The 21,831-nt window shown below is 35.5% G+C and overlaps 1 protein-coding gene across 1 annotated transcript in view; it reads left to right on the top strand.

Moving 5' to 3' along the window:
* Positions 1–21,831, top strand: part of MALRD1 (MAM and LDL receptor class A domain containing 1) — a 282,516-nt gene that overhangs the window by 18,926 nt on the left and 241,759 nt on the right. The window contains exons 7-10 of the mRNA XM_037383834.1: positions 4,560–4,717; positions 10,598–10,690; positions 12,960–13,167; positions 20,749–20,895. Of these exons, the coding sequence (XP_037239731.1) occupies positions 4,560–4,717; positions 10,598–10,690; positions 12,960–13,167; positions 20,749–20,895 (606 nt within the window). The remainder of the gene's footprint in view (positions 1–4,559; positions 4,718–10,597; positions 10,691–12,959; positions 13,168–20,748; positions 20,896–21,831) is intronic.

Genomic DNA, 21,831 nt, shown 5'->3' with positions numbered 1-21,831 from the left:
TTGGTTTTGACACTTCACAGCTTTACTTGTGTAATACTACTACGTTTGAGCATACAGTCAGGAATTTCACTTTAAGCCTTTAATTAGGGGAGCTGTAGAGAAACATTTATTATACAAAATAGTTTATTGCTCTTAAAACCAATGACATTAATCCAGTTGCAATTTACAGAATTAAAGAGAAGCACTTGTTTTTGAAGTCACTGTGTAGTGCTTGTCTATGGGTTTATGGGAAAGGTTTTTGAAAGCTTAATGGACATAAATGTCCAGTGTTGTGAGTGAAATGGAATCACCTTGCCAGCTAAGTGTTTGGCTGGTCTACTGAAACTGCCTTCAGAGGGGTTAAGTAGTACTAGTTGTAATAGTGTAATTTGTGATGTAGCTTTGAAGAACTGATAGCATGGAGATTACTGCTTGAACTTTGAGCCCATAGAAACGAAGTACATCTCATTGATAGCAGCAAAATGAATGTTTAGATATTGTTTTCATTTTAGAAAGATTTTAAAAAGAAAATGTAGCATGCATTTCAACACAATCTGGTAACTACAAGTCAAATTATAAAGGAATAGCAAGCAAAACTGCTTGAATGCATATACTCTGTTAAGATGAAATTTTGCGTGTTAACGTTTAGGTACAACAAAGAGCATATAGACTAGTAAAGCAGATTTTTTTTCCTCATCTTTTTAAAAAAACAAAACAAAACAGTCTCACCACCTTTCAATTTCCGCTGAGATAGCTAAGAAAAATGAGACTTTGTTTTTATTTTAAACAACTCCTTGAAAGTTATTGTATCAGTGCCATACCTTAACATGATACCTCAAGGGCTAGTAATGGGTACGAATTTCCCTTTTTATGGCAATATTGTGCTAACAGAAAATATACTGAAATTCTGTAAGTAGCTTTTACAGAACGAGGTGACAGGCAATGTCTATTGAAACAGCACAGGTTTTTGAAATGTCTGTTGTATAGGTGCTTGGGCATTATTGTATAAATATGCACAGGTAGTTGAGTAGGCTGAACATATAAAACAAACAACGGCTTGAGGACATTCCATGTGCTTCCATGTCTTAAAGGAAGAAAGAAAATGCGAGAAGAAATAACTGTCAAAGCAACACACATAATTTAATTCATCATTAATGTTGGAAAGTAATGAAAAATCTGAACTATATTGCTCACCTTTGGACACATTCAGGATTTATTCATGCAGATTTGTTGAGGCATAAATAAAGAAGTTAAATATTAATTAAATTCTAAAAACTAAAGAAATTGTATGCAAACTGCAAAAATGCCATGCTTGAGGGCTCAAACTTGCAATGCAAACAGAGCTTAACTAAGCTTTAGTTTCTGATTTTGATCAAAGCTTTCGCTACTATAAATATGAAAGGTAAGAAACTAAATTATAAAGCAGAGGTCTAGACAATTATAATTTATAAAAAAAGGATTGCTTATAGGCTTTGAATAATCCTCATTTCCTGGTATTCTTAAATTTAATAAAATGCTTTCTGTCCTTGGCAGACTTTTTTTCTTTGTTCTCTTATTGCTTCTTTTCTCCAGTTTGTATTGTAAGCATTTTATCTACAACTTTGCCTCTTAATTTCTTTAATGTCAGAAGTTCTTACAGAGGTTTTATATTTCCCTGCAATACTGTTCAGAAAACACTTCTCTGATGTTCTTGTTTTCTTTATTGATATTTTCTGCATGCTATGTAGTTTCCATAATTCATTCTTCTGTTTGATTAATCTAGTTTTCTACAGTTGGGGTAACACTTCTTTAATAAGGAACTAATGAAACCAATTCTCTACAAAATAAAAATAATAAGATTGAGATGCAAAAAGAAAGCAAAGGAAGGACCATGGCTTTTAGAACCCAGCATTTCACAGAACTGATGATAAAATCCCTCAAGTTTAAACATGAAAAAGCAGCCAAAACATTAGATTGTGACTGCATTACTTTTTTCTTTTTTTTTCTTCAAGATTTCATTCATGACTTATGATTTCCTGAAACTTCACCTTCATAGCGTAGAAACAATGGCAGTTCATATTTGACCTCTTCTTTCCTCAGAGCTGTTGAGTAGGAAAGTTGCAGGGGATTGGCTCAGAGACTGAATAGTTCACTGCTGGCGAAGAGGAATCGCCAGAAAAGGCAAGGTCCACTCTGTGGCTTAGTTTAAACTGAAGCATCAGATGTTACTGTAAAACTAGTAGCAGAGATTCAAAGTCATGCGCTTTCTGAAATAAATCCCTGTGGCTTCAAGCAGAAGAGTGACGAAAGGTTTGAGTCCGAAAATGGTTAAGACGAAGTTAGGCAGCTACATATTTATAGGCTTTGAGTTTTCAGCGTAGCAGGAGACAGGCAGGTTCACTAGCCCACCTTAGTTCTAAGATGGCACTGGGCCACCTCAGCAGTAAGTTGTAAACTCTGCTTCTAGTTGGGCTCCATTGCAGTCTGTGGCTGATCTTTCCACAGGACTACAAGATTTTGCTTACGACAGACAAAATTTTTCTTCAAAACTGAAAGAAAAAAACCTGTCTCTCTAAAACCTGATTAAGCAGACGTGGAGAAAAGAAAAGGCTTTATGGAAATATAGTGACATCTACATTCTTTATCCCGGCAACCATTCCAGCATCTCTTGCCAGAAACACACAACGCTGTGACTCAGTAGCCCTACTATCACGTTGGCAGGAATGAAGTGGCTTTTCTGGGATTCTAATTCTGTTGTAATTCTAAAAACACGGGGAAGTTTGGCACTTCAGAAACAGAAAGTTGTGAAAACTCAAGAGAATAAGACATAAGAAGGTCAGAGCATAAACACAGTAATATGGTATGCAGGTATCAGACTGAGGGAAATTCAGACCCTAAAGAAGAGCTACAAAGTTTGTACAAATCAAGAAAACCATTTCCAATACCGTTAATCCTTAGAAAGCTATTTCATAGATGTTGACTAAAGTTTATGAATAAGGAAACAAATAAATACTTTAGTGTGGTTTATTGCCTGTCCGGTTAAACTGACGTGGTTATACTTTTACAGGCTATATAGAAGAGGGGGGTGGGTGTGTGTGGAAATAAATCCGTATTTTCAGGACAGGAGTTTCTGGATTCATAATTTCTGAAATTAGGCCTCAATTTGTCTCAGAAGCATTCACAATACCTGCATAAAATATATTCCCTAAAGAACAGTTGGTATCCCTTTTAGATGCACGATCATTCTGGATATTTCACAGAACTTTTGTTTATCTAGTGCTGTTCACTTGATTTCTTATCTAAAACTCATGTTAATTCCGCTTTATCCTGTTTGTACAAATTCAAGGACTTAAATTGAACAAGGAAAAAAATGTTATATATCATTATGCTCAAAAAATTAGTTGGTTTTATAATGTCATCATTCTGAAGTTAGATGAAGAACCAGTAGTGTAAATTCTAATGTTGATGCATATTTCTCTTCTGCACAAGGACATAGTCGTAGAAGTGTAGATGCTTTGTTGATCTCTGTCAAACAGAATGCTGGATTAAGTATATAATGCTTCCTTACATCAAGGTTAGCTGCTGTAGCATGAAATTACAAACCTAATTCCAATGAAATTGCAACCACATATTTCAGTGCAAAACATTGTGTAACACAAAGAGTAAACTGGTAACAAAAGGAGAAGAATGTGGTCCCTTATAAAAACCTTCTGAAATAACACTTTCTCCCCTCAGCTTGAAATATATTGTATAACATATGCATTTGAGATAAGTTGTATTTAGAGACAGGAACACAGAAACAGTGGACTTAAGACCTTTAATCAGTCCTTGTTTATTATTTTAATAGCTGTTTTAGAAGACAGGAAAATATTCAGTGACTCAGGAGGGGACAAAAATGGCCTGGTATATTTGGTAAAAAGTATTTAGCTTTTTTATTTCTGACAAATAGAAGATACTGTTGAGGAGATGGAGTACTCTTTCAGTCTCTGTAGGAATGCTGTTATAAGGGGCAGTAGGTCACGAAGAGCACAAATTGCTTTTCAAAAAGAAAGACAATATGCTTCCAACATTTTATTGCAGAACTGGCTGAGAAGTAAAGACCTTGATTACATGGTGGAGATGCTATTGAGTCCTGTAGCAGTAAGACAGAATACTTCCACCTTCTTTTTTTATTTTCTTTAATTTTTGAAGAGTCTACAGAAGTATTACTCTAAAAAGCATATTTTCTGAAAACCATAGTGGAAGCAAGAAGAAAGCCCGGTGTCCAAATGTGTTTCTGATTAAGTATTGAATGGTTGTAAATATAAGGAGGCTGAACTGAATGTGGGACTGTACATCTTTTAATACGCAAAGTAACAGTTTCAATGTTATCAACTGATGTAATTCTTGGTTGCTGGGGCTATCTGTGAGTCAAATGAAGATATGCATCTATCTTTTTAATAGGAAACACAGACATCCAAGTCACATCATCAGCGTGATCATCAGATTCCTTTGTTGCTGAGATGGGTTCATAGTTTAATTACAGGAAAGCAGTCCTTATTTTTGTAAACAGAAAAAAAAAAGTTTTGTGAAAAATTCTACTTTTTTTAATTATTTTTCAGGCCATTTTCAGTGGTTAGAAGCTGACGAAAACATGTTATATAAAAGGGCTTATCTTAACAGCTCCGTTTGTCATTGCTCCAGCAAGAATTGCCATTTTCAATTTCATTACTCCATGGCAGACAACAGTGTTCTGAAGGTGGTATTGTTTACTAATCAGGTAAGAAGACACATGCATTCATTTTCAAAAGGTAAAGATATGGTAGCCCAGGTATTACTAGCTAAAATGCAAGGAAATATGCCTACTAGTACATGCCTGCCCCTGAAGTTAGTTTGTGCAAAACAATAACTTGGTATCATTCCACTGATCTATGCAATTGTAAAACCTTGGTATTTGCCATCTCAGCTTTAAACTAATTTGATGGGTAAATGTTCTGCAATAAAACTTCAAGGACAAACTCCAGATGTTACAGAATTAGATAATTTTGGGATTTTGCAGGGCAAATGTATAGTAACAGCTTTTCTAGCCTTCTTCCCATTCTGGAAATGGGAAAATAAGTGTTTTTCTCTATTGAAATACAGAAAAAAGGAAAGTTGCTGGCTTAGGACGTCTGGAAAGATTTTGCTTATGTGCCTGATTTACTTTGCCCAAGTTTTAGAGCAGTAATTTTCCTGTTCTTCTATTAGTAGATGAAATAGCCATGTCAAACTAAAACACAAATGTCAGTTGAGGGACGTTAAGTATTGCCACCTTGCTTACCTCCGTTGCCTTAAGGAGGCTTTCTGCTGTTAGTATTCCCCCTTTTGTTTAATAAATTAAAACTATTATATTACATCTTAATGAAAGCAAGAGCAGTACAGCTGGTCTTATTGGGTTAATGCTCTCATATCTTGGTGTTGGAGTTGAATTATTGTCACCCAACAGTACAAGTATTTAAAAAGATAGATCCACTTCATTCTCAAAGATAAGATGCAAAAAACCTGAAGTGTAACGCTACCAAGGGGTCTAAATATAGGAACAGGTAATGGAAATACCTTATTTCTTTTCCACTGTGTCTTCAACTATTCATGAAAATAACTCCAGGCTCTTGCTCATTTTTCATTTCTAACAAGGAATAGCGGTATTTTTCTATGATCCATTACTATATCAGGGAATTGTAACAGTGTTCTGGTCAGAATGTACAGAGATCTGTGCGATAGTACTTGCCACTGAATTCCCAGGTATGATGCCCATGGCAGCCTTGAGACAGAATAGAAATATTGATTTCAGTGGTTCACGAAAGTAAGATCAATGGACCTGATTTAGGGGTTTTCTTTCCCTAAAATAAGGCAAATTATGTGAGCCAAAACTATGAGAAAATTGGCATTTAAGTGCCCATAGAATTGGGAGCCTAAATTGAATTGACTGATAAACAGTTCTTTATTGTATGCATTAGGAAATGTTTTTGGCAGTTATTACATCAGTTCAACCCATCCATTTCCACAACTTCTCTTAGCCCTTAGATGTTTTTGTTATTGCACTTCTCCTTCAGTCGGAAGTGTATTTATTGCATGCAGACTTATTTAAAGCTGGTGTAGTTACTCGTCCTGCAGAATTTGCCAGAAGCAACTTCAGATGCACAAGCCTCTGCTGGTAGGTTTGTTTTTTTTTAAAAAAAAAAAAGAAAAAGACCCTACATACTCATATTTAAGGCTTTAAACTGAAGTGAAGAGAGGAATAGCTTTTACATATTTTGCTACTGAATCATTACATTGTTTATGACAATCAAATGAATCTTCAAAACTAGCCAAATACTGAGAGACAGAAGTGATAGCCAAGTGCTTGTTCTGACCCTGGAAGACAACAGAGGTGCTCTTCTGGAGGCTATCCTTCAAAATAACCTCTCAATTGCACAGTTCGGTACCATGCAGTTTCTGTGCACTCCCTTTTACTATTTTTATTGGTCAAAACCTCTTGTCTGTGAATAACTCTTCAAATGTCCCAGCACCTGGCACAGATGGAGACTGGATTACATTTAATGTACACTTCCAGTACTGTTCTTAGAGGGCAAGCACCACAGATGTTGTGAATGTATTCCCAGCCTTCCTCGCCCTTTCAAAAGATAAGCCAAAGATGAGTGAAAGTATTTTCTAATACAGACGTTATGACACCAATTGGAAAACAGGGAATGTAAATTGCTCTAGGGTATGAAGAAGGATAGGGAAGATGGACTCTTTGTCAACAGTAACTTGTCGACTTGTATTTAACTTGCAGTCTGTGATAACCTGCAGCTTTTCCTGTTCTATTGCTGGCTTAACAAAGTTGCTTTTCATTCAATACTGCTGTATTTGGTAATTTCATTTTTATTTCCTAACTGTGATTCATATTTATTTGAACTTCGTATTATTGGTTTGAAAGTGGTTTTTGTATACTGAGATGATTTTAAATTCTAATATTTTCTTTCAGAATGTTTGTACTTCCTCCCAATTTAGTCTTATCCGCATTTTTTTAAATTTTATTTTTCATTCCACTGTCCAGTCAGCACTGTAATTATGTCAGGCCCTGCAAGAGACTTCTGCAGAGCCCTATTATAATTTTCTTTTAGTTTGACAGACAACTCCTCTTCCAAATAAGGTTGCACTCCTATTTGTTCACTCACTTGTAGACCTGTTTTACGGTAATTCCATCTGCATCAAATCTCCTCAGTTTGCTTACAGGCTGTCCTATGAGATTATGTTAAAAGCCTTAAGAAAGTAAAGTAATTTCTACTTTTTCAAGTCTGTTTACAATGAAAAGAAAAAGATTATGCTGGCTGAACATGACTTGCTCTTCATCAGAAGCAGCTAATGTAGGTTTCTCACTTTCTAATTCTTTAGCTGCTTACAAGATTATTGTTAGCAATTTGTTCCAGTGTCTTGGGAGTTGTTCAGATGATTGGCTATAATTGCATAGTCTGTATTTTCCCCTTAACTGTAATATATACCCTTTGTTCTCTCAGTTCTCTAGTTTCCCACACATTCCTCTCGGGTTCTCAGTTAGTTTTTGACAGTAAGATATTCCTTCCATTATGTAACCTGTACTTAAAACTTCCCGACTCCCTGCCAGTTTCAGTACTTCTGGCTTACATGTATTTGTAATAATTGTTTTTCTATTTTGGTCCATGTTTGCATTCACACTTCGCAATATTAACTTAGTCACAAAATATAAATAATATTAAATCTCTACTCACTGTCTGCGAAACCTTAAACTTTTCTGTGAAAACTGAAACTAAAGAAGATAATGTTCACTTCAGTTGTATCATTGGCCATTTATTACTTGCTCATTCCTCCTATTAAGTAATGGACTTACACTTCTTCCTTCTATCTTCTTAGTTTTTTATCTTGTATGGATTACAAAACAGATAGAAATTAAACAATAAAAGAACATTTCAACTGATGATGATATGTGCCAGTATATTTTTACCCTAATGCACTAAAATTTCTTTAAGTGTTCAGCAACGCTTAAAAAACCATGCAAGTAGTTAAAGGTGATCCATTAATCATTGTGGGGGAACAAATAAGCATTTGTTCCAAATTATTCTCTTAAATGATGCACATTTGCATCATTGCACATTGTACAGTTGCACAGCACTGACTGTATCTGTAGGGAAGTGTCAAAAAAAAAGAAAAAAAGTTGTATTTTATAAATGGAGCTGATAAGAAAAAGTCATGATTGTCTCTTCCATCCTTTAAACCTAAGTAGCATTATCTCAAAAAAAACCCACCACAAACCAAACCCCCAAACGAAAACATAACCAAACATTGCAGGAAAAAGAAAAAAATATTTCCCATTTTAGCTTTACAAACATTTTTTTACAGATAGTAATGTATCACAATAAGGGGAATAGAGTGAAGGTATTTTGAGCAGCTGCTCCCCTGCACCACCAAAATAAATGTTGAGGGAAAGTACTGGAAAAGCAATACATTCAGCATTTTAAAAGAATGCTAGGGATGCAACGAATGTGCTAGAGGGATTAACTCATTTGTAACAAAGAGGTGGAAGCAAACAGTGAGAATACTATAGAGAAAACATTGTGAGGAAAGGAAATAATATTATTGGCTTATTAGAGCTGTATGAAATCAGAGGGTAATGCCTGTTGCATGGAACAATAGCCAATTAAAAAAGCTGATGCATCTGAGGTGATTTACAGCTTTTTGTGTAAAAAAACAGTCCTAGAAGGTCTGGATACTAGCACATGCACAGAACACTCAAGTTTACTGCTCCAAGCCATTTTTCTTAAAATAAATCTGGGAGAAAGATGGTCATGGGGATGGGTATCTAAGGTGTTAATTGAATGTGAACAAAATTATAGAATTCAGATAAATCCAATCAAGCAAACAGCAAACGCAGAGTGTTCCCACAAGGTATACAAATGTGTTTGGAGGGTTTGTATATGTACATGTGTGGGAATTCATTAACTGAAATATTTCTAAAAGCAGACACTTGAGCACAGGCTGTGGTTTTAACTTGTCAGGCAGTATGGAACCTAGTACATCATCCTTTTCTGTGTCTTATATGTGGCTGTTGCAGGCTAATAGATTTTCTTCAGAAGCTGAATTATTTAGCAAAATGAAACAAGTTTTACACAGAATGAAGTGTCCTTGGCACTGAAAGGCTTTTGCTGAATATCTATTCCAAGAACAAGTTGACACATACTTATATACTCATGTGGAAACTCACATCTGACTTTTATTTCTGAAAACAAGTATGTCATGTTGTTTATCCAGATTTGATCTTTCATGTCATTTAGTTTTTGGAATTAAGGTAATGGCTTGACCCTGTCTTGCAGTTTTCTGAAACAGATCTTCAGACACACTCAATAGAGATTTAGTCTTCCAGCTTGGTTAATATAACAGTTGAAGCCTTGGTAGAAAAAGGGCGTAAGTAATCGGCTACTCGTCACAAATCATACCAGTGTTCTGCTGACTCAGACCTCTCAGTCTATCAAGCAGTAGACAGTATCTTCCTCCTTTTTATATTGCAAGGCACAGGAAAGCATAACTGTCCTTGTCTATATTATTGATAACATTTCACATACCTATCATATCCCCTTTTATTCATCTCCTTTAAGGTCAACTGTTCTTATCTTTTAAGTTTTTCTCCATACAAGAGACTTTCCACTTCTCTTATATAGCTTCTTATTTTTTTCTGAACTGTGTCTAATTCTGTAACACTCTGTGGGAAAGGTATGACCAGTACTTTGCACAGTATCCTAAAAGGGGTCTCACTATTGATACTTGTAATGGTAGGTCTGTTTGTATGTATAGCCTATATTAACTTTTCCTGCATTTCCCCCGTCTTTCTGGTTTTGCTCTATTTTGGAGCTGATTCTTGGAAAAAATTTTATTTAAGTATATGAAGTTCACAATGCTGCATTTCTTTTCTTTATACTGGCCTCAGCATGTTCCAGGATCATGACCAGAAGCCGAATGAGCATGAGCTGGTTTTGGTCATATTATTGAATCAAAAAGGGCTTGAAGTGCTTGCATAAAGGGAGCTTTACCATATTTGGCACCCTTGCTGTTATCCTTAGGAGGTGAAGTGAAAATGGGGATTGAAGTAACTCAGAACATGACTAGGACCTGTTAGATAGTACTCTGTCTGCTTGCTTTACAGATAAAAAAAAAATAAAAATTTAGCAAAGTTGCTTGTGTCATTTTGACAGACCCTAAATTCAGTTCTAAGAAAACTAAGTCTAATCATAACACAACATAATATAAGCAGTTATTCATGAAAAAGAAATAATGTAGAGAGTACCATGGAAACATATTGTTAAATTCAGCAATAACATGGCTTAATTTGCATATTAATTCACTTTAATTCTACCAAGTTGACTCTTGATAATTACATTATTAGCCTGTTTAATCACAGTAAACATGTCTTGTCTTTCCCCTCTCTCCTATAGAGCTCAGTGCAGAGATTGCAAATGAACATGTGAAACTCTATTTCCTCATACCGAGCAACTTTCTATATGGTGGTCATTTGGCTAGGATATGAAAAGATAGAGGACAAAAGAATGGTTTTGATAATTTATAGAGTAACACAAATTATCTTTATAATATCATATGCTACATTTTACAGGAGGAATATGTCTTCTGGGAAACCAACGTCATGACTAAGGAGGAATGGGTCAAAATGGATATACAGCTACCAACAGGGCTAGAAAAATTAAAGGTATGGGTGAAAAAGGCATGTGCTCAATTTTTGAACATGCTTTACCTTATTGTTTATAAAGCTTCTAGGAAACTAAAAAATTCCTTAAAATTATACATACCCTGAAGGTTTTGCTGTTCTTCATTGCTTTGATATGAAGGAAGCTCTGGTTATAGCTCAACAAAACCTCTACATAAGTATCACATGTTGAAGCTTCTGGTCTTTAATAACATGCAAGAAAATGAGTACAGATCTCACCATATTTTAGTTAGCCACCCGAGTTCATCTCAGGTATTACTAACTCATTTAAATATAAATGTAATTAAGTGAGATGATGTGAATGATGTTTGTGGGATTTCAGTGAAATTATTTAAACCAGAAAAGTGAGAGAATACCTTCCCCTGGAATTTTCAGGCATAGAAAAGAATGCAAAGTTGCAACTACTTAATTCTTAAATTAATTTACAAGTGTCTATTTTAAGTAATTTTACATTTACTTTCGTAAATTTTACATCTACTTTCATTTTTCGTAATACTGTAAATAACATTCATATTTCACTGTCTCAGCAATCAGCTGAAAATGTAATCTTTGTGAATGGACAAGGACTAAGCCTGCTGCAGGAATTGACATTTTGATATATATTAGAATGAACGCCTTTCAGCAAGCTAGTAGGTTATAAATACCTGTTGTTGCCTGTCTGTCATGGTTTAACCCCAGCCAGCAACCAAGTACCACGCAGCCGCTTGCTCACTCCTCCCTACCCGGAGGGATGGGGAGGAGAATTGGAAAGGAATGGAAAACTCAAGGGTTGAGATAAAAATATTTTAATAATTTAAATAAAATAAAACCGTAATAATAATAACAATAACAACAGTGATAATAGTAATAATAACAACAACAATAATAATAATGTTATAACGGAAAGGTGGGGAAAAGGATAAAAACCAAAGGAAAAGGGAGAAAGAAAAACAAGCGATGCACAGTACAACTGCTCACCACCCACTGACTGATGCCCAGCCAGTCCCCGAGCAACGATCCCCCCAAGTTTATATACCAAGCATGATGTCCCATGGTATGAACCTCTTTGGCTGTTTCAGGTCAGCTGTCCTGGCTGTGTCCCCTCCCAGTTTCCTGTGTCCCTCCAGCCCTCTGGCTGGCAAGGCCCAAGAAACTGAGAAGTCCTTGACTTAGTATGAACATTACCCAGCAACAACTAAAAATGCCAGTGCATTATCAACATTGTTTTCTGAGACTTAGGCTCTGATCATGTCCCAGTTTGTCCAAACCCACAATTCAATTTTTTTATTTGTTCCCTCAGCTCCTGCTCTTCTCTATCAGTGCTTTCATTCATAGCAGTCTTCATCTTTCTGATGAATCCAAGCTTGTTTCCTCCTGATTGTTGCTTTAGCACAGCTGAAAAAGACTTGGAGAGCAGGAGTAGGATAACTCCTTGCTTTGAGACCCAGCAGATCCAGGCTCCACAGTGGTCAGGAGCAAGAGGTGTTCTGAAACTTCATTGCTGTAAATCAGCTTGTGTAAAGTCTGGTCAATGCAAGGAAACTGTCACAGAGAGAAATGTTCCTTGAATCTCTATGCCAATAACAGTAAAATAAGCAGGGCCAGGGCACAGGCCCAAGATTAGCAAGTGATAGTCCATGCAGTAAAAACATTAGCATGGTCCCCAGCAAGGTTTTGACACAAGCAGCTTGCCGTCTCCCAGAAAGTTCCTGGAACAGTTCAAAGGTTACCAGCAGTCAGATACCAATCCCACTGCATAGCCTGGATGCAGCCTTCTCATCTTAAGTGATGAAATAGGTATTGTTGTTAAGCTATGCTGTGCCAATTGGTCTCCAAGGACAGTTCCTAACCCATTTTATTCAACTGTGAGTATGCTTGAAAAAATTTTGTCTTGGGCATCTGCAGAATGAGGTTCTGAAGAGATTTCAGAGCAGAAGCCAACTTCAGGACATTACATTCCAGGTGGCTCTTCTAAAACACAGGGGCACTGCAACTTTTTAGCCAAACAGTTATGAGATTAGGAATTTTTCTTTAAAATAGGTTTTTACTTCATTCTTGGAATTTGTCAAACTATTTTAGCTGAAAATTTTCAGAAATGTCAACCTGAGATCGTCATACAAAACTTCAGCTGCTGCTTCAAAATTTGTCATGGTTTTGTAATGGAAAGTATGCAGTACTTTTTACACATAGAACATTACTGTTTTATATAAATAAAAATCAGTTTCTCGCTGTTGTCTGTCAATGCAAATATTTTAACTGTAACATTTCACAGCTTATGTTTAAAGGAACGCTCCAGAGCAGGGAAGGTTTCATCTGTCTGAATAGCATCCAGCTCTTGGATGCTACACCATCAGAGCCATCCAATTTCTGCTCCTCAGAAAAATTCACCTGCACTAATGGGCAGTCCACAGAGCCCGGATCAGCATGTGACTGTCACCTAGATTGTTCTGATGGCAGCGATGAGGATCCAGCAGCCTGCTGTAAGTAAATTTCATTGCTTTAGAAAGACAGCGTGCTGAAGAGTATTTGTGAAACCTAAAGAGGTCTATTCAAGCTCTGACTAGAAAAATTATTATTTATATGGCTTCTTTTCCCCAGAGTATTTAATGATGCACAGGTTAGTGACTATGTTCATAACATTTTCTGTCATGCATTTTTCTTCTTCTCATTGCTTTCTATTCCCATTGGAATATGTTTTGAATCCAGGCAGCAATTTTTCAAGTACCTGCAGAAATGCAAAATTTTGCATATTTTTGCTTAATTATATTCCCTATATAAAATATTTATAACCTCTACTTCTCTAATTTGAGTAGGACTGAAATCTGCCTTAGGATTTGTTGTTTGAATTCTTTTCTAATTTAGACCTCTGTTAGCTGTTGTCAGAAAATGCATTAGGTGACATGATACTTGCATGGTGATACAAATCACCATACAAATTGGCTACGATTCAGAAGCTACATGTTACTCATGATACTTTCAGTTGAAGGTAAATTTGCTTAGAACCCACAGTTTCCACTGTACAGTTAAGAGTAAAAGAAAATAATTAAAATTACTGAAGATGTCTATAACAGTTCTAAAACATTTTAGATCTCCATGTGAAAGTAGCTTTAGAGACCCTGTCATTTCTAAAATGAATATTATACAGTGTACACCTGTATGTCTGTGGTAGTAACACTTAAATCTGTGTTTAATCTTTTCAGTTACTTAAATAACAGTGCAGGAGCCATCTCTGAAACAAGTAACATGCAACAAGTAATACTGCAATAACATTTTAAATAGGAAGGTTTATAATGTTTTATTTCTAGGTGAAATCTAAGCCAACATTAAAGTCTATAGGGGCTCCCTCTGAGAGATCTGTTTTCCTTTTTTACAAGACTTGACCCTATGCTGCTAGCTCTGCGTGTTTGCTGGTAGGAGTGCAGAGAGTACTCTCATGCTCTTCAGGAGGAGGAATGGAATGAAATTGAACAGTACTTTAAAAATTGGCTTTTTTCTCAGCAATTTAGTGTTCCCTTTTCAGTAACAATGTGAGAAAATTGTGGTGAATAATGACTGGGAATATAGGAGAATAATTTTAAGGTTTAAAAGGAGGATGAAAAATAATTGTCCCAGTTGAAGGGTAGCTGTTAATAGTACTACACAAAGTGAAATTAAAGATAACCCTAAACACTTACAGGCAATTATATTTTGCATGAAATACCCTATACTTCCTTATATAGGAAGTATATATACTGTGCCTTGGACACTGGACACTGGCATTGGGTAACTGAGAAGTTAACAAATAACCTAGGTATAGTTGGTATTTTAAAGTTAAAAAAACTATCACAGTGGGACTCACTTTTGAGAATACTGCTTCTGTCATGCTCATGTGGATGGGTCAGAAAAACTGGAGAGTTGGCAGAAGAAAGGTCAGAATGGTCTGGGAGTCTCAACACTGTCCTTTGTGACATCTCTAGAATTAGGGTGCTGGGGCAAGGGCTGATGGGAGGTATAGCCAGTGCAAAACCCTCTTCAATAGCTCTGCTTAGTGCTCCACTGTCTGCTGCTGCCTTCACAGTTAACTTTGGTATTACTGGGCACCGATCCTCCACAAACTCCTAGTGTATCTCAATCGAAAGAAAATCATACTCAATTGAACCTGAGGCATAGAGACCGTGTGTTTCACCCTGTGGTGAGGTATTTACAGGTTGAAGACGTATTATTTGGTTGGAGCAGGGCATAAAAGTATACTTATCCTCTCAAAAAAGGGGGAAAAAAGGTGCTTTTCTAAAATATAAGTGACCCATAGCAGTTGCATGTTGCTCTGAATACTGGCTGAGAAGAAAAAAAAAAAAAAAGCCATCTTTAAAATAACAATAACTGGTTTTAAACTTGCCCCCTTTTAATGACGAATACTGTCTTGGAACTTCACACACCTTTTCAGGAAAGAGGACCCTAAGGGTGGAATTTAGATCTTCAGCAGTTTGGTCAGCTTAGAAGACCCATCTTTCTGACACTTTCTGCAGTCTTGTACAAAAGAGACCTAATGGAAAAATCATCCTTTATTTTTGTCCTTTTTTCCTTGCATTATGTACATTTTCCATGTGATCTTGAAATTTTCCTCCATGATATTTAGTGTGCACGAGATTTATTCACATTAATTTTCAGTTAAAAGTCCTGTCAGGTACAATAATGCATATTTTAGCCTCTATTCTTTTAGGTATTTTAACGTCTGTCCTTGGATACATCCTCAGTATTTTCCTTTGATGAAGTACTCTTATGTACTGAAAGAGTTGACAGATCTCCATACTGAATGAAAATGAAGGCAAACAGCTGTGACTTAGCAATGTGAAGAATTTACCTCTTGTTTGAGGATTTTTCTTGCTTCATTGTAATGGAGAGGGAAAAATAATGTTTCTCCTTTCTCATAAGACCATTCATGCCAAGTTAAACATAATAAAAAAAATTATTACAAAACCAAATATATACATTTTGCAACGCTTCTTAAACTTTGTTTTATGCCTGCTTATTTATATAAATATATATTTAAATATATGAGATTTAAGTCTTGAAAAATTAGGAACTTGTTTAGGAAACATGCACATGAGTAACCACATTTATTTGAGTAGTTTTGTTGAATTCAATCTAATAAAGTGACAAATTATGAAATTAATGTTTTTAGTATTCAATTCTACATTTTTCTTGTAGTTTGACACCACTTGCTTGAGATCACTTCTAAATTTAATATTTCACATTAACTGATAATAAATTATAGAAATCTAGCTAATACATTAGAAACAGGTAGTTATTCAGACCATTTAAAGGATTAAAAAGACCACTATCATGCTGATGTCTTTTATTTATTTCCTACCTAACATGAAAGAAATTCTGCACTAAATATCATGCCAAATAACAAATATTTCTAGCGCTATATTTACTATTATTATACATGATTCATATGTAACATACACAATACTAGAAAAACATCACAAATAAATCAGTAAATAGCAATCCTAGCAAAACTTGGGGAGGAGTCTAGGAAGTGCTTGCTATTTTCAAGTGATACCACACTTCGATACAGTAGTGTTTCTGGAAATTGCCTACTCATCAGCATTCCTGTAGATTCAAAATGACTGTGGAGTGGGACATCCTACAGCTGTTTCTGAAAGAACATCACCTTCTATTTAGCCTAATTAGAAGCTTCCTTAAAACATCTGTCTTTAACTCTTCTGATCTTAATTTTGCATCTCTAGTATTAACTTATATATTCTCAGCCGTTTCATAGGATTTGTATACTTGATGAATGGAAAATACGTAAAATGAAGGAAATTTCTGTAATTTTAAAGCTGTGTACCTTTTACTGCATTTCATTTACAGTATAGCAATTTACAATTGCAAATCCTTGAAACCTTCTACAGTGGATGAACACATATGCAAATCCTTTCATTAACATTCAACTTTAAAGTAGAAAGAGCATTTTTTTAGTCTGAAACATTTGTTTTACTATGCATTTATGTGTTTCCTGTGACACATTAATTGTCTGGAGTTGTCAATATTTGTCCATCAATCTTGTATGTACATGTGGAGAAAAAAGAAGCTACAGACATAATATTTTCACTTCTTCATTTCTTATGAACACTGTGTAGCATCGCCTTTGTGTTTCACCAGAACAGTTAAAGTAAGCATACCCTCTGCAGATCCAGGGTCGAGATGAGATTCTCTGAACATCACCAGTCTCTTAACCCTAAGCAAGGTAACTGAACAGTTTCAGAAGATGAGGCCGTCTCACTTAAGGGACTAGGATGTTATGAGGGTTCTAATGAATTATGACATATAGAAGTTCAGGCTAGATGACCTATGGCCATCTGTGATCTTTCTGCATGAATCCTTTAGCAAATTCTAGATAAATAAAACTAATCACAAACTGTTAGGGAACGTGCACGGATGGTCAGTAAGAAGGTATATGCATATTACTTCCCATTCCAAAAATAACATTAAATGTCAGTCAGAAATGAGAAAATACTTATGACAGAGGCATCACAGAGGTGCTTTGGTTGCTGGTCATTACAGGTAGTTTATACCCTGAATTCCTTAGGAGCTTGGGTGCTGCCACACTGAGCAAGGCTAGCAGCTCTTCTCATTCAATTCTGTTAGTCCCAGAAACACCAGCCTGATGGAGAGACAAGCTGTGTGTCCCCAGTTGTGTTCATTTGATGGAGCTGCCATAGTAGGATTGAAAAGATTCATCCAGTTGCACACTAGCAAAGCTGAAGCAATGTTAATTGGCTGGTAAACCAGCCTAGCTGATAGGACTGCTTTGTTTTCCCCACAGGAGAATCAAGAAGAGCTGGGAGAGGTAGAGTAAGCTAATCACAGAAAAAAACTTTTCCATTTAATCTCCCAGTGCTCTTGGAATATATGCTTTGTTTCCTGTTTCTTTTTTTTTTTAAAAAAAAAAAACTGTAAAAAATGGTTCATATTAATTGAAGAATCTTTGTAGTGTATTTTGTGGCTTTAGTAAGCTCCACATATTTCTTGAAATTCAAGGAGATGTTTGGGGAACATTTTTTCTCCCAGTTACATTCTGGAGTCATTGTTTTTGCAGGACTGTTGTAAGAATTTACTCCTTGACTTGTTGAGATATACTAACACACTCATATTAAAAAAAAAAAAAAGTAAAAAATTGGCTTGTTATTAAAATGAATTAATGCAGTTTGTTGTTTCCTTTCTAATTTCCTTTCTGTTTTGCTGAATTATAAAGAGATGAGTGTCCAAAAATGAGAACAAATTGGGTTTGCTTTCAGAATGTGGGAGATCTTCCTGCAATTTGAATCCAGTGAAGTCTTTCCACTGAAATAAAGAAATGTAAGCTCTGATGGTAAGAGGTGCAGTAGGGAAGGGTGTAATATATCATAAATATACTTTATGTCTGTTTAACTTACATAACTGCAGTGTGACTCCTCCAAAAATGTATGTTGTGCAGTCACTTATTTTCCAGCTATAGATAGTAAAACATTCCCTATAATCACTTGAAGGCTCAAATAAAAAATGTAGAAAAAGGCTGTGAATAATAAAAATTATGCACTGTTTCAATGAGAAAGGAGCATTTCTCAAAGTTTATTAATGTTTGAGCAATGAAAAAATACACTAAGTAACTGTCTAACTTGCATTTGGGTTTCAGCCAAAGCACAGAACCTTTTTTTTCAAGCTTGATTAAACATTTACAAGCACCCCTTGAGTTTTTAGAATTAAGTAGGGATAAAATTTAAGTCATGTTAACTCAGACAATTGGGTTTCACTGGGTTTATAGCCTAGCTGTTCTCTAACGTATTTAATACTTTTAAAAATGAAATGTTGCTTCCAGAAACTGTGTATGGTGGAACACTTGGGCTTGGTAAGTGACTCTGGCCCAGTGCCTCTGTGTGACTGGATGCTGGTATAGAGGTTGTCATTTTAAATGGCAGGTTCAATGGGGGGTGGGGGTGGGGAAGGAAAGCATCTAAAACATGGTTAACATTTCAATATTTAGTGAAATGGAGCCACATTTTTTTGTTCCTGCCCCCCTTCCCCCCCAAACCCTAAAAGCACAACACCACAAATATTTTTCCTACCTTTATAATTGTGTTCAGACGTGAATAAAGTTTGAAAATGTAACTGGGCAATATAATTCGGTGTAGAATTGTGCCTTTTTGTATGTTGCATGTCTTCCCCTGGCCCCATTTGTATATTCAACCTAAAAGGTGATGTTCATACATTTCTTTCTAAATCCATAGTGTTAGAAGAAATTCTGCTAGTGTCTATCAATGTAAGAAATTACGATTTCACCAGACCTCTCTTTTTGTTGACCATGGAGGGCAGGCATGGGCTCCGTCTGATAACAGCCTTACTGCTTTGCCAATTCTTTTAGTATACAATTTCCAAATGTGAAAATTTCCAAATTTTCACTGTGAGCAAATGAAAAACCCTGAGCCTGATATTGAGCCACATTAAATGACAACAGATCTGGTGTCATCAGCACATGAAAGATGTTCTTCATACTGCGATAAAGAGTCTTGTCATGATCCTAAGTACCTCTAGTTAAAATAATTAACCCCTGACCATGCCCCCCCCCAAATCCCATGCTAAATACCTTGTTGAGCTGTGAAATATTAATAATTAGTACCATTCTGATTGCTTTTTCATATTTAAACCATTATTTTAATATTGGTATGGCATTTTCCTTCCAGGAACGTTTTTTGGTTGCTCAGTATAGCCTCAATAACTACGCAATAACTGAGTAGGTTCTTTGTGTCTACATGGTCATTGATGTCTTTTTGCATAGTACTATGCAGCCACTGCAGTCAGGTTTTTATGCAGAAGACCTTTTGCAGGGTTTAGGGAAGCCAGAGGGAAGAGATGTTTAAACAAAGAATGTTTGATTTTTTGTGTCACATTAGTTCTCTCAAGACTGTTTAGCTAAGTATTAATTACCGTACAGCAAAACAGCTTAGTCTTGAAAATAAATTTGCATATTCTAGCTTAATGTATTAGCAATTGAAGTCTAATTAACAAGGTACCTTGTCAAGAGCATGAAAATTCTGTAATTTAATAAGTTAACCAAGTTTCACGTTTAACTAATTATACTGCACTAAACAGGAAAGCATGCTCCATTGAATTTTAACGTATATGCTGAATCCAGCTAAAAGATACTGATATTTGTGATTTATTTAATATCTTAAGATTTAACTGCTTAAATAATCTCTTTATACCTGAAAAACCTTTACTACAGAGCTTTACTTCATGGTACTTCAACAAAGGTACATGTCATTTTGGTTTTGTACAATCTGAAAACTGAAGTAATATTTTTAATCATGTCTGAGGCTGATGTGATAGGATAAAAGTACCATGAAGTCTAGAAAGAGACAAGTACAATTCAAAAGTAATGTTTACAATTATGATAAGTGACTGAAAGAATGAGGTGTAGTGCTTTGTGAAGCTGTTCTGGATCAGGAAAGAAAGCTATCAGATTATACTATTTTCTCATCAAAATAATTGTACTCAAGAAATGAGAGTGTGTGAGACTGTTAGGCAGTGGAAGTCTAATCCATAGCAACTGAGAAAATAGTCTTTTACTTTGCAATAAAAATATCTAGGAGACCTGAATAATTCATAAAATTAAATCTCATTTTCAAAAATAAATTAAGCGGAAGTTTAATTTATCTTTACTTTCATTGTATTAAAAGCACTAAATAAATCTGATCCCCCCCCATTCATAATTATCTTTCCAGTAGAATTCATCTTTTAAAAAACATATATTACTTTCATAATCTGTCAGCAGCCTGTGTACAGATCTCATTGTTAATATGATATAGTTTATTCTCTTATAGGTGGTCTGGGTTTGATTAAGAAGGGAAAGGACTGCATGATCTGTTCCCTGTATTCTAGAACTTTTTGTCCATCTAAGTAATCTGAATTTCAGTGAAACATACCAGCACATCTTTAAGACTCCTTGGACATCCAAATACAAAATACATAGTTATGGTGTTAAACTGTTACATCAAATTTGATTTTATGATCTCTTACTGTCGTTCTTTTTACAACAGCTAATTTCACTATATGTGATTTTGAGAGTGACTTCTGTGGATGGAAGCCACTGGGCATAGGTGATGCTGACTGGCACATAATGAAAGAACAGGCTCCCCTTGACAGGAAACTCCCTAGCAGAGTTCTTACAACTAATACTGGACATGGTGAGATATCTTTTTTTATTATTTTCTTCCTTCTGTGATAAGTATTTCTATTGTAAATGGTGACAGATTTGATAACTGATTTGAAATGGTTGCTACATAGTGTATATATATATATATATAACATAGGTAACATTACAGAAAGCTAGTCTTTTGGGGATGTTCTTTCTTAGATGTGATTTGATTACTATGCCTTTGTAACTTCATCTTCTGTGGAGGCAATCAATGATGTATGATACTTGATGCAGCCTTCAGTGTTTTGAGATGCTGACTTTTGAACTGAAATAGCTAACTTTGTTCACACATATTATAAGAATTTTTGTACCCAATATTCACACTGGGGCCGTTCTTGAGAATATTATTTGGACAAAATATCACTGTGGCTTTTTGTACAGTGCAGGGAAATTAATCAGTTTTGTCTGGGAAAAACAGAGTGAGTGTAATGTCCTTTGAACCATTGATCTTCCGTAAGCACATAGTTGCCATACAACGCATTCAGCTGGAAAAAAGTTTATTCCAGTAGAGGTCTGTTTTAAAGTATTTTTCCAAAATGAAAATGTTATCGTAGCATACTGCATAAAACTAAAACTTCCTAGCATGTTTGTCATTGTCAAATATTAGCAAATTGTCATATTAGCAAATATTCTGTGACTTCAGTTTTATTAAAATGTATCTATTACACTGCTTCCAGTGGAGATTAGATTACTTTAAAATCTGGGTTGCAGTCCAATACCCCTTTAAGGTAAACTTTTAAAATTATGTATATTATCTTAGAGCCAGACCTCCACACTTCTCTCTCATGTTCATGTTAAAGGAATGTGGAATATTAAGTGTTCCACTTCAAGCAATCAAAGGTAAAGGAATCCTAGGATACAAATTCACCTGGGCAAACCCTAGTGGGGTATGAGTATGTGTGTGCATCCTAGATAATAATTCTAA

Source organism: Falco rusticolus, chromosome 4 (assembly GCF_015220075.1).
Source record: "Falco rusticolus isolate bFalRus1 chromosome 4, bFalRus1.pri, whole genome shotgun sequence".
Lineage (NCBI taxonomy): Eukaryota > Metazoa > Chordata > Aves > Falconiformes > Falconidae > Falco > Falco rusticolus.
This window is presented reverse-complemented; position numbering and strand designations above follow the sequence as displayed.